Source organism: Oryzias latipes, chromosome 23, assembly GCF_053564925.1.
Source record: "Oryzias latipes strain Hd-rR chromosome 23, Olatipes_Hd-rR_3.1".
In the NCBI taxonomy this organism is placed as follows: domain Eukaryota; kingdom Metazoa; phylum Chordata; class Actinopteri; order Beloniformes; family Adrianichthyidae; genus Oryzias; species Oryzias latipes.
Genome location: NC_136259.1, coordinates 10,564,615 through 10,578,507, shown reverse-complemented (window position 1 = coordinate 10,578,507; position 13,893 = coordinate 10,564,615). Strand labels below are relative to the sequence as shown.

The 13,893-nt window shown below is 40.6% G+C and overlaps 1 protein-coding gene across 1 annotated transcript in view; it reads left to right on the top strand.

Moving 5' to 3' along the window:
• The window catches only part of LOC101169253 (chloride anion exchanger), a 35,672-nt gene that overhangs the window by 21,114 nt on the left and 665 nt on the right, over positions 1-13,893 (top strand). The window contains exons 15-20 of the mRNA XM_023952515.2: positions 48-140; positions 260-355; positions 12,873-13,100; positions 13,183-13,237; positions 13,524-13,669; positions 13,750-13,800. Of these exons, the coding sequence (XP_023808283.1) occupies positions 48-140; positions 260-355; positions 12,873-13,100; positions 13,183-13,237; positions 13,524-13,669; positions 13,750-13,800 (669 nt within the window). The remainder of the gene's footprint in view (positions 1-47; positions 141-259; positions 356-12,872; positions 13,101-13,182; positions 13,238-13,523; positions 13,670-13,749; positions 13,801-13,893) is intronic.

The window sequence follows — 13,893 nt, the reverse complement described above, 5'->3', positions numbered from 1 at the left end:
ATAATTTCTCTTGATAAATTTTAATGCGACTCCGTATTCTGTTTTAGATATTTGAGCCAGAGGGAGTGAAAATCTTCAGGATTCCATCTCCAATCTTCTTTGCCAACATTGATTTTTTTAAAAACAAGCTGGTGGAAGCGGTATGTTAATCCTGTCATTTATCAGGTCACATTTGACAAATAAATAAAGTTGATCTTAATTTTTAATACTCAAATCCCTCCTTTCTTTGATCTTATTCTTGCCCTTTTTTTCCCCTCAGCTGGGCTTTAATCCCCTACAAATCTTAAAAAAGAGAAATAAGGCGTTAAGACGGATCAAAAAACTTCTGAAGAATGGTGACCTGCAGTGGACATCGGTAAGACTTCAGTCCCACTTTCTGCACATCATCACAAATGTGTTTTTTCTTTTTCTTTACTGAACATTGCCATTTATTCTTTTTGGTTTTGTTCACAGGTAAGCTCTGTGAGAACTAAACATGTTGAAATCAAACACATATAGGTTCTTGGATAGTTTTTCCATTTTTTGGTTACTCTATATTAGACAAGTTTATGGAAATGAAGATCTTGTTTTGTTTAAAATGAGAAATTATTAAATAAAAGGTAAGACCAGATGTACGCTGTCTAAACTAGTAAATTTTGCACTACATGAGTTAAAATGGACTATAAAAAATTCTCACCTGACAGAAAAAGTGACGCATGTTGTCATCTTTTGGGTCTAAACAAGCCAAGCCTTAAATTTCTTTTAAAAGTTACTTTTATAAGTATTCATTGTGTGTGGGGTCATGTGTCATATGTGTTAACGGATGGGAGTGGGAAGGGTGAAGGGTGGGTTGGGTTTTTATTGTAATATTGTGTTTTTTTAAATTTTGTTTTAACTGTTACGATGCTTCGAGTTGCACACGCTATGAGAAGCGCATTTTTAGGGCCCGAGCACGGAGTGCAAGGACCCTATTGTAATTCGAATGTTTATTAGGGCCCGAGCACGGAGTGCAAGGACCCTATTGTAATTCGAATGTTTATTATTATTATTATTATTATTATTATTCTACCGGAAGAGTCGCCTTTTTGAGGCCTTTAACATACCCCAAAACTCACCAAATTTGGCACACACATCAGGAGTCGCGAAAAATTTCGTATTTTATAGGAGATTGGCATGGGCGCAGAAAAACGGCTTGATAGCGCCACCTACAGTGACTTTTGTCCCGACGCCCCGCATACGCTTTAACGTACAAGCTTGATTTTTACAGGGCATGTTCTTCAGATGGAGACCTACAAAAAAGTCTGAAAGGACCCACCTGTCACTCGCACAGGAAGTCTGATATATTGAGGTCAATATGTCATTTTTGCTTCATTTTGGACATTTGCAGGCCTCACTCTAGAGCGAACTCCTCCTAGAGATTTGTGAATAATGACTCCAAACTTTGGTTTTGTAAACTAAACACATGTCCGATGTTAAATTGCGAAGCTTTTACGTTTTTAAGGTTGTTTGTGACCGTGGCGGCGCGTCGAAAATGGAGGTCATTTTGAAAACACGCCATGAAAAGAAAAATGGCCATTACTCAGCCATGCAAAATCCAATATTATCCAAAGTTGATATGCATGATTGTAGTCTGACTTTGAACACATCTGCAGTGGAAGAATCTGGAATAGGTGTAGCGCCACCTGCTGGTAAAAGGAAATGACATGTTTTACTTGGAGCATCACTGCTCCAAGTAGGATGAGCCGACACACCTCAAAATGATGTCCACCTGTTGAAAAGCCATTGATGTTTACTCTGATAAAAAGCCATAACTTTCAATGCGGGGGTGTGGTCGTGACAGAGCGGCGAAGTTGGGCGTCTCGCCATGCACACAAAAGTTGCTCTCACGTGCACATTCCTTGTCCAATCTCACTGAAATTCAATAGAGGTGATGAAGCTTCCATTCTGAACCCATGGATATGACAATCTTGGACGAGCTCCATAGCGCCACCTAGATATTGACAAATACATTTTATGTCACATTCTGACCTATCTTTTCTCTGTGCTTTGTCCGACATTCATAAAATTACAACAGGAGATACTCATAAGGGTCTTCTCTCATCGTCTAAAGTTTCATGGGTGTACACCTGACGGTGCCTGCGCAAGCCACCACCAAACAGGAAGTGGTTGATTGCGTTGCAGTCAGATAATTAAAAATTCATAAAAAATCAGCCGTTTGTATCACGAGGCTGAGATTTCAGAATGAGAGGCCTCTTACATATCTCCAACTTAGATACACAGCACTTGCATGGGTGAACAAAAAACGGCTCAATAGCGCCACCTACCATGTTTGTTTTTGAGAGCCCCGCCATGTTCTTTAACATACAAGCTTGATATTTACAGGACATGTTCATCAGATGGAAACCTACAAAAAAGTCTCTTGGGACCAAGCTGTCAGTCGCACAGGAAGTCTGCTATATTGATGTCAATATGTCAGTTTTGCTCTATTTTGGTCCTTTGCAGGCCTCGTTCTAGAACGAACTCCTCCTAGAGATTTTTGAACAATGACTCCAAACTTTGGTTTTGTAAACTAAACACATGTCTGATCTTAAATTGCGAAGCTTTTAAGTTTTTACGGTTGTTTGTGACCGTGGCGGCGCGTCAAAATTTGAGGTCGTTTCGAAATCACGCCATGAAAAGAAAAATGGCCATTACTCAGCCATAAATAATCTAATCTGATCCAAATTTGTTGTGCATGATTGTAGTCTGACTTTGAACACATCTGCAGTGGAAAAATCCGAAACAGGTGTAGCGCCACCTGTTGGCAACAGGAAATGACATGTTTTACTTGGAGCATCACTGCTCCAAGTAGGATGAGCAAACACACCTCAAAATGACGTCCACCTGTTGAAAAACCATTGAAGTTTACTCTGATGAAAAACAAATCTTTCAACGCGGGGGTGTGGTCGTGACAGAGCGGCGAAGTTGGGTATCTCGCCGTGCACAAATGTTGCTCTCACGTTCACATTCTTTGTCTGATCTCACTGAAATTAAATAGATTTGATGAAACTTCCATTCTGAACCCATGGATATGACAATTTTGGACGAGCTATATATGTTCATAAATGATCATGAAGCATGATCATATAATCAAGCTTCATAGGAAATCAGCCGTTTGTCTCAGGAAGCTGAGATTTCAGAATTAGATGCGTCTTACAAAGCTCCACGTTTGAAAAGCAGCACTATACGTACGAGAAACATTTAACCACCTTAATCACCCTATTGTGCTGAAAGCAAATTTTTGGACATTTTGACTCAAGCAAATATTTTTATCATAACATCTGTTTAGTTTATCACCACCAAAATAAAAAATATTTACATTTATAAAATGAACTGGTCAACTCTAGGATTTTATTTATTCAATCTTACATCCTCAAGCTTTTCATCAGTCTCCCCTGCTGCAGGAGTGGAGTTAGCCCCCCCCCCCCGGCTGTGTGCTCACATGTAAATTAGCCACGAGTGGCAGACAGAAAGTAGAACAGTTAGAAAGCCTAGTTCAACACTAAAATACAGCAATTTCCTTTGTTTTGTTTGTCTTTTATACATCCTTAGCACTAATCATTGCTTTTTTATTCATCCAAAATACAATTAACTTTATATTTTATCTTTTTTTTTTTTTTACAAACAAAATACATGAATGTGCTCCAAAACAAAACCCAGTCTCAGTACACTCCTACAGATGTAACATCAGACAGTAAATGTCTCTTTTATGCTTTTTTAATCAATGCTGCAACTTCTTTTCATTTCCTTTCAATACATCCAAAGAAATTAAACTACAACGACAACAAACACAACATATAGCAAATGTCTCTAAGAAGATTGTGTATATACATTATGTACCACCTTTAAACACCAAATAAATAACAAATCTTTCTAATACAATCACAAAAAATGGAACACAAAATGTAAAACCCAAATTAGAAATTGCAATTTTAAAAAGATACATTTTTCAGCAGCTTTTCAAAATCAATCACATATTTTACTCTTCTGTGGATGAAACAAAGAAGTCCAGAGCAATGTAGCCACTTCTCCAAAGTCTCTGTCACCTTCAGTTTTACACAAAGTCTGTGAAAATCCACCATACATTGGTCACATGTATTCAGAGACCTGCTAAAAGTCCACAATTGTAAAAGCTCTTTTATATAGACAACTGTTTGTTTGCTTGGAGCTCTAAATATAAAAAAATGCTTTTCTATCACCTAGACACAGATGGAGAACCATATCAACTGGATTAGTAACAGGGAAACATGTTTAGGTTTAAACTTACATCAATAGACAACATGAAACTGTTCATCACATTTTTGACCTAAACATGTAAACACATCCTTGGCTCTGCGGTTAGGAAATGGTACTTGGGAATCTCTTCATACCAGGAGCCAGCCTGAACATTGGAACATCACCACAGTGCCCATCCAGACTGGGACAGCAACGGGGTCCACTTCACAGCCGTGAGGCTGCTGTGTTTAACTCCAGCTGTCCCAGCAAGGGAGACAACTGCAGCAACATCCACTGACCAAGCTGGCAAGCCCTGGCAGAAAAGATCCCCACAAGAAAAACACTGGCTCAGGCAGGCTGGTCAATAAAAAAATATAGTTTTACCAATGTCTTGCAGCTCGCAGATCAAGTGGTTTAGTTTTCCAGTAATGTCAGTCAAGAATACAAGTTCAGATTCACCATATTCAGCAGATATCTCCACCAATAGCACCTTAAAAATCCTGTTCTGTTTTGCTTTGCAGCTGAGGTTTTTTATGATTTTCACAATAGGAGTCATTATATGTCCAGAGCCAATCACTTCTGCACATAAGGCCTACTGGTGAAAGAAGCAGCAGTAATGCAGACATTTTGGAAAGTCTTGGTCAGCTTTACAGTGAGTGATGAAACCTGTTTGTCGGTCAATCATAGCAGGAGCCCCGTCTGCAGGTATGGCTACCAGCTTTTCTAATGGTACCTTTTTCTGCACAAAAACTCCTTCACCGTGTTATACATTTCAACTCCTCTTGTAGTTGTCTGTTAGGGCAGATGTGTCAGGAATTCTTCTCTTGTGGAAACCAAAAGCTATGCTGAACTGTTGCCGTCCACAGACTCATCACACTGGACGTTAAACCACCTGCACTTTGTAAGATCCCGGTCCAGCTAATTGGCCAAGTTATCAGACATAGCTGACACTCATCTAGACATTGTAGTGGAAATTGAATGAGTTCTATTGTTCTCATTCTTAGGAACAGTGATAGCAATTATCATCATTGCTTGTTTCTTAATCTGATAAAAACCTTCTTCTACTTGATGAGAAAATGAGCAGGTCTAAACGAGGCTTAGATTTAAGAATTTTTTTCATGCTATATGCAAAAGTCTTTGTCCTTTAAGGCAACAGATTATAGTCCCCCCCCCCCCCCCCCCCACAGGCTGCTGTCATATTAACATTAGCTTGGAGCTCCAGAATGGACAAGAAAAAACGACGAGAATGGCTCGAGCAGGGCGTTGCTCACGGGGCGGTCGCTCGTGCCAGGCGGTGGCACGTGCTCGGGCCCGCTAAATGCTACTTGTAGCTTTAATTATTATTATTATTATTATTATTATTATTATTCTACCGGAAGAGTCGCCTTTTTGAGGCCTTTAACATACCCCAAAACTCACCAAATTTGGCACACACATCAGGAGTCGCGAAAAATTTCGTATTTTATAGGAGATTGGCATGGGCGCACAAAAACGGCTCGATAGCGCCACCTACAGTGACTTTTGTCCCGACGCCCCGCATACGCTTTAACGTACAAGCTTGATTTTTACAGGGCATGTTCTTCAGATGGAGACCTACAAAAAAGTCTGAAAGGACCCACCTGTCACTCGCACAGGAAGTCTGATATATTGAGGTCAATATGTCATTTTTGCTTCATTTTGGACATTTGCAGGCCTCGCTCTAGAACGAACTCCTCCTAGAGATTTTGGAGTAATGACTCCAAACTTTGGTTTTGTAAACTAGACACATGTCCGATGTTAAATTGCGAAGCTTTTAAGTTTTTACGGATGTTTGTGACCGTGGCGGCGCGTCGAAAATGGAGGTCATTTTGAAAACACGCCATGAAAAGAAAAATGGCCATTACTCAGCCATGCAAAATCCAATCTGATCCAAAATTGATATGCATGATTGTAGTTCGACTCTGAACACATCAGCAGTGGAAAAATCCAGAACAGGTGTAGCGCCACCTGCTGGCAAAAGGAAATGACATGTTTTACTTGGAGCATCACTGCTCCAAGTAGGATGAGCCGACACACCTCAAAATGATGTCCATCTGTTGAAAAGCCATTGAAGTTTACTCTGATAAAAAGCCATAACTTTCAACGCGGGGGTGTGGTCGTGACAGAGCGGCGAAGTTGGGCGTCTCGCCGTGCACACAAAAGTTGGTCTCACGTGCACATTCCTTGTCCAATCTCACTGAAATTCGATGGAGGTGATGAAGCTTCCATTCTGAACCAATGGATATGACAATCTTGGACGAGCTCTATAGCGCCACCTAGATATTGACAAATACATTTTATGTCACATTCTGACCTGTCTTTTCTCTGTGCTATGTCCGATGTTCATAAAATTACAACAGGAGATACTCACAAGGGTTTTCTCTCATTATGTAAAGTTTCATGGGTGTACACCTGACGGTGCCTGCGCAAGCCACCGCCAAACAGGAAGTGGTTGATTGCGTTGCAGTCAGATAATTAAAAATTCATAAAAAATCAGCCGTTGTTCTGACGAGGCTGAGATTTCAGAATAAGATTCCCCCATACATATCTCCAACTTAAATATACAGCACTCGCACGGGTGCACAAACTAGGCTCAATAGCGCCACCTACAATGTTTGTTTTCGCGAGCCCCGCCATGTTCTTTAACATACAAGCTTGATATTTACAGGACATGTTCATCAGATGAAAACCTACAAAAAAGTCTCTTGGTACCAAGCTGTCAGTTGCACAGGAAGTCTGCTATATTGATGTCAATATGTCATTTTTGCTGTATTTTGGTCATTTGCAGGCCTCCTTCTAGAACGAACTCCTCCTAGAGATTTGTGAATAATGACTCCAAACTTTGGTTTTGTAAACTAAACACATGTCCGATGTTAAATTGCGAAGCTTTTAAGTTTTTACGGTTGTTTGTGACCGTGGCTGCGCGTCAAAATTGGAGGTCGTTTCGAAAACACGCCATGAAAAGAAAAATGGCCATTACTCAGCCATGCAAAATCTAATCTGATCCAAAATTTATGTGCATGATTGTAGTCTGACTCTGAACAAATCTGCAGTGGAAAAATATGGAATAAATGTAGCGCCACCTGTTGGCAAAAGGAGATGACATGTTTTACTTGGAGCATCACTGCTCCAAGTAGGATGAGCAAAGACACCTCAAAATGACATCCACCTGTTGAAAAACCATTGAAGTTTACTCTGATAAAAAACCATAACTTTCAAAGCGGGGGTGTGGTCGTGACAGAGCGGCAAAGTTGGGCGTCTCGCCATGCACAAATGTTGCTCTCACGTGCACATTCCTTGTCCAATCTCACTGAAATTAAATGGATATGATGAAGCTTCCATTTTGTACCCATGGATATGACAACTTTGGACGAACTCTATAGCGCCACCTAGTTATTGCATAGGGCACATTCTGCCCTGTATTTTCTCTTTGCTTTGTCCGATGTGCATGAAATTAAAACTGGAGATACTCAGAAGGGTCCTCTCTCATCATGTAAAGTTTCATGGGTGTACATCTGACGGTGCCTGCGTAACAGGAAGTGGTCGATTATGTGCACCCAAATAATAGAAATTTATTAAAAATCATCCGTTTGTCTCAGGAAGCTGAGATTTCAGAATAAGATGCCTTTATTAATTTCTAGCTTTGATATGTAACACTATAGGGTCTACGAGAAACTTCATCACTTGATTTTTTTAATGAAATTTTGGACTAAACAACTATTATTATAATAACTTCTGTTTAGGTTATCAGCACCAAGAATTCAACTTTCATAGGCATTTATGTGCCACTGCTTCCTAAAAAAATTCAGAATGATTGAAGTTACAGGTGAACTTTTAGACAACATTTCATCCAAATAGGTCCGAAAACGTCTTTTTAGGCAAAACTGCAAACACCTATTTTTTTGCATAACTTATCTTTCAAATATCAGCACAAAAAAATTAAAAACGGTAGGGATCTGTGTTTGCTGCCTTCCATATTTTTTTCAGACTTAAAAGTGTAACAGATGATTTATAAAAAATCCTTTTTCATCCAAAAACCTGTGTTAAATCTGTCTAGACTCCAAACAAACATTTTTTATGGTAACTTATGTTTCAACAATCGACACCAATTTTCACAGACCTATAGCTGAACATGTCCCATAGCTCCCTGAATATTTTCATAGATATAAAATGAACTGGTCATTCTAACATCTGGCATTCTAACATCTAACATCTTACATGTCAAAGCCTCTCTCAGCCTGGCTCAGCTGAAGGAGTCGTGTTACAACCCCGCCCCCTCCTGCTGGGACCCCTGCTTCTATGTAAATTAGCAAGCAGTGAACAGAGAGATGAGGAGTAAGAATGGCCATTACTCAGGCATGCATAATCCAAAGACAGCCAGTTAAACACTGAAAGACATATTTTTTCGGTATGTCTTTCATACATCTTTAGTATTAAAAACTCTCCAAGATGAATGTGCCTGACTCCACCTGCAGGTGGATCACAGACTTCCTGACGGACAGACAGCAGTATGTGAGGCTGGGGAAGCTTGTCTCAGATACTCGGACCACAAGCACCGGATCCCCCCAGGGCTGTGTCCTTTCACCCCTGTTACTCTCCCTGTACACAAACAGCTGCACAGCTGGTCACCTGTCTGTCAAACTCCTGAAGTTTGCTGACGACACCACACTCATCGGCCTCATCTCTGACGGAGATGAGTCGGCCTACAGGAGTGAAATAGCCAGGCTGGTGTCATAGTGCAGCGCTAACAACCTGGAGCTTAATGCTCTGAAGACAGTGGAGATGATAGTGGACTTCAGGAAGGCCCCAGCCCCCCTCCCCCCTGTCATCCTCTGTGACTCCCCGGTGACCTCTGTGGAGTCCTTCTGCTTCCTGGGAACCATCATCAGCCAGGACCTCAAGTGGGAGCAGAACATCAGCTCCATCACTAAGAAGGTCCAGCAGAGGATGTACTTCCTGAGGCAGCTGAAGAAGTTTCACCTCCCTGAAAAGATGCTGGTAGACTTCTACGATGCCATCATCGAATCCACCCTCACGTCCTCCATCACAGTCTGGTTCGCTGCGGCCACGGCCAGAGACAAGGCCAAGCTGCAACGCGTCATCCACTCAGGAGAGAAGGTGATCGGCTGCCACCTCCCGTCTCTCCAGGAGCTGGAGGCGGGCAGCCAGGATTGTAGCGGACCCATCTCATCCAGGACATAATCTCTTTCGGCCCCTCCCTTCTGGCAAGAGGCTCCGGTCCATCAGGACCAGGACCTCGCGCCACAAGAACAGCTTCTTCCCCACTGCAGTCAGCCTGCTGAACAGTACCCCAACTCCCCCAGCTGACCCTCCCCCGCCCACCAAAGGACTGTCTGTGACACTTACAGGCCCCACCATCCCAGCCCACCTGTGCTCCCACTTTACTTCACCTTACTCTACTGTATATAGTGTGTTGTTGTTGTTAACTTAATTTTTAACTTATTCTTAATTGCACTATACACCAAGTCAAAGAGTTGGGCGTCTCGCCATGCATAAATGTTGCTCTCACGTGCACATTCCTTGTCCAATCTCACTGAAATTCAATGGACATGATGAAGCTTCCATTCTGAACCCATGGATATGACAACTTTGGACGAGCTCTATAGCGCCACCTAGTTATTGCATGGGGCACATTATGCCCTGTTTTTTCTCTGTGCTTCGTCCGATGTTCATAAAATTACAACAGGAGATACTCAGAAGGGTCTTCTCTCATCGTTTAGAGTTTCATGGGTATACACCTGACGGTGCCTGTGCAAGCCACCGCCAAACAGGAAGTGGTTGATTGCGTTGTAGTCAGATAATTAAAAATTCATAAAAAATCAGCCGTTTGTATCACGAGGCTGAGATTTCAGAATGAGATGCCTCCTACATATCTCCAACTTAGTGTCCAGAGCCAATCACTTTTACACTTAAGGCCTACTGGTGAATGAAGCAGCAGTAATGCAGACATTTTGGAAAGTCTGGGTCAGCTTTACAGTGAGTGATGAAACCTGTTTGTCTATTTATCATAGCAGGAGCCCCGTCTGCAGTCACTGCTACCAGCTTTTCTAATGGTACCTTTTTCTGCACAAAAACTTCTTTACCGTGTAATACATTTCAACTCCTCCTATATTTGTTTGTAAGGGCAGTTCTGTCAAGAGTTCTTCTCTTGATGTAAAGAAAAACAAAAAAAAAAAAAACAAACACACAGCTGCGCTGCACTGCTGCTGTCTAGAGATTCTTCAAACTGGATGCAAAACAACATGCGCTTTGCAAGATCCCGGTCCACCTGATCGGCCAAGTTATCAAACATAGCTGACACATGTCTAGACATTGTAGTGGAAATTAGATCACTTCTATTTTTCACATCTTTAGGTACAGTGTTAATGTTTATCATCATTGCTTGATTGACAACTTTTTAATCTGAAAAGGCCTTCTGGATGAGAAAATGAGCAGGACTAAACAAAGCTTTGTTTGAATTTTTTTTTTCACAATATATGCAAAAATATCAGTCCTTAAAGGAAACAGATTACAGCCCCCCCCACCCCCACCCCCACCTTTCGCCGACAGGCTGCTGTCATGTTAAATGTGGCTTGCAGCTCCAGAATGCAGAAGGAAGAACGACACAAAACGGCTCGAGCAGGGCGTTGCTCATTCACTCACTCGTTCATGCTATATGCAAAAGTCTTTGTCCCTTAAGGCAACAGATTACAGTACCCCCACCCCCCACCCCCCACAGGCTGCTTTCCTATTGACATTAGCTTGAAGCTCCAGAATGGACAAGAAAGAACGACGAGAATGGCTCGAGCAGGGCGTTGCTCACGGGGCGGTCGCTCGTGCCAGGCGGTCGCACGTGCTCGGGCCCGCTAAATGCTACTTGTAGCTTTAATTAAAATTAAAGTTTGAACCAGCATCACTTTTTGTGGTCTCAAGAAGTTGCAGAGAAGCAAAGATCTGGCGATTTAAACAAATATCAATCATTCTCTGTTCTTGGGGACAAAAACACGTCTTCCTCTAATCTCTCCAAATCAGTAAACGGATGCTTTATTGCATCTTGGACTTGCTTTGATTTGGTTTTTATGACTCTTCTTGGACATATCTTTATGAATGGGATTACCTGCTCAGGTCAGATTTTTATGATACACTTTCTGGCTCAAATAGAAGACAACTTAAATCAAGTGAACTTTATTAACTAAATTCCTGGAAGTGTCATTGGGAGAGACATCACTCTTTGGTTTTACATTTAACTTTATGGTTTTTTTTATGGTTCACGATTAGACAACACGCAATTAGGAAAGAGCATCAAAGCGCAACATGCAGCCAAATAACGGTAATCATGAGGCCCTATCAGATTTGCATGACAATAAAAGGTCAGAGCTGCCAGTGAGCTCCAACATCACCCCCCGTAACTCTGCACTGCAGCTTCCAAACAAACTTCTAAAAAAAAAGAAGTTTTGAGTTAGTTTCTCATATATTTTAATATATGAGATACTAACTCATATATTTAAAAATATATAGCAATGAACCACCTATTTCTATGTATTCATTCAAATATTGTCAGATACATTTTAACCCTTGTGCTATCTTAGTTGATCCCACCCTTACATTGACTTGTTCTCCCTACCATAACAAAGGTGGATAAAGGTGGAAAGATTACATGTAATCCATGGACACCAGTGAAGATCACAAATCATTGAAGAAAAATAGGTTCAGAGCACTGTCTAGTGGGTCTAGATGACCCAACTCCCAACGTTAAAGTTCCTAGGATAGCACAAGGGTTACGTAAACAAATGCATGATATTATTGTTTCTGTTTATTAAAACAAAGTTTTCTTTTTACAATTAAGGAAGATCCAAGTTCCATTTTGCATGCAGATGGAGCAAAAATGGATATGTAGTCAGATATTGTAAAATGTAGCTGACATGTTTTTAGTTGACAGAGAATTTCTTTAGAAAAGATCTGCCCACCACTGCAGTAAAGAACTGTCTTCCTGTCTTTACCACTGAAGAATTGAAGGTTTTGATAAATCATCAGTTATATTTATAAAACTACCATGATAGTTGTGCTTTGTGATTTTTTATGTATTTTGTGAATTCATAACCTTTAAAACCTTTTTTGTAATTGTACAGTATTTTACAGGCATTATTTTCTCCAGTACTGTAATTTTCTATACTGCTGCCGCTGAATGTAAAATATTTAAAATATTTAAAATAAGGTACTGTAAATTATTTTACAACAGCAAGATAAATGACAGAAATTATTTACCGTCTTCTGAAAAAAGTAAAAACATTACAAGTTTAAGAACACAGATAAATGCAAGTTTGATCAAGTGGTTCTGTGTTTGCAAATATTGAAAAATCAATGAAAGTTCCATTCAGAAGATCTGTAGAAAAAGATAGACTGCTGGTCCCTGTGCCGGTCCCCAACCTGGATAAAACACAGGGTTGTGCCACCTTTCAACACATCAAAGGTGGACAACACCATAGTACAATTCAATCAAGATAGTTACAATAAAGGCACGTTAAAATAGTTTAACTTTAATAACAGTCTCTGTTAGAGACCAAAATATGATGTCATTTCACTGTCATCTCCCAGACTAAGCATGAAAACACGTGTTACAGATGGGTTTCCTCAACACTACATGTGGATCTATCGGAGACTCTGAAGACCAAGACAACATGGAAGAACTTGACCAACCCATCGACTTCAAGGATCTTCCAGCCCAGATTGACTGGAATAGAGACCTTCCTGCCAACATCTTTGTTCCTAAGGTGGAGGTCCACAGCCTGATCCTGGACTTTGCTGCCGTCTCCTTTTTGGACATATCAGCTCTGAAAGGACTGAAAACCGTAAGTGATTCACCACAGGAGCAGCCAAACCACTTCTTTCAACTCTGACCATTTTAACTCAATACTCTCATATTCTTTTAAGATGCTGAAAGAGCTGATCCGCATTGACATCGAGGTTTATATTGTGGCCTGTGACCGTAAGTTTCAACCAAAGAACGGAACCTATATCGCCATGTTTGTTTGAGGAATAAAAACCGCAAAACTAGGCTTAGGTTAAATTAGTTATATTGGGGTATTTTGCTCTAACAATTGTTAGAGTTCTACCACGAGAGGGAAAATGTCTTTATATTCAATAAATGGGTTTTGTATTTTGAGTGTCATGTCTGAACTCACAGATGTTTGTTTTTAGAAAAGTTTTCTCTTTTCATCTTCTACATTTACCATGGTCACTTGATGAACATCTGTATTTGTTTTGACCTGCAGCTTACATCCTAGAGAAACTTCACGACTGCTGCTTCTTTGATGAGGAAGTTCAGCCAAGCATGTTCTTCTTAACGCTGCACGACGCCATGCTGAACATTTTAGACAAGCATTCTGAGCAAACAGAGAAGAATCCAGACCACGGAAAGGTGAGACACAGCACCCCTTCACTTTGATACCATTAAATGTAAGCAGTGATAAAACAGTCATGGTTTTGATGTTTTTGCAGATAATAACAACAGTCACCGTCCACAACAGCTTAAAGATCAGAGAAAAGGATGTATGTGACCCCGTCTTTCAACTGCTCTTTCTTTAATTCCACTTATTTCTTGAATAGAAAGAGAAATGTTTCTCAATAATTCCATAAATACAT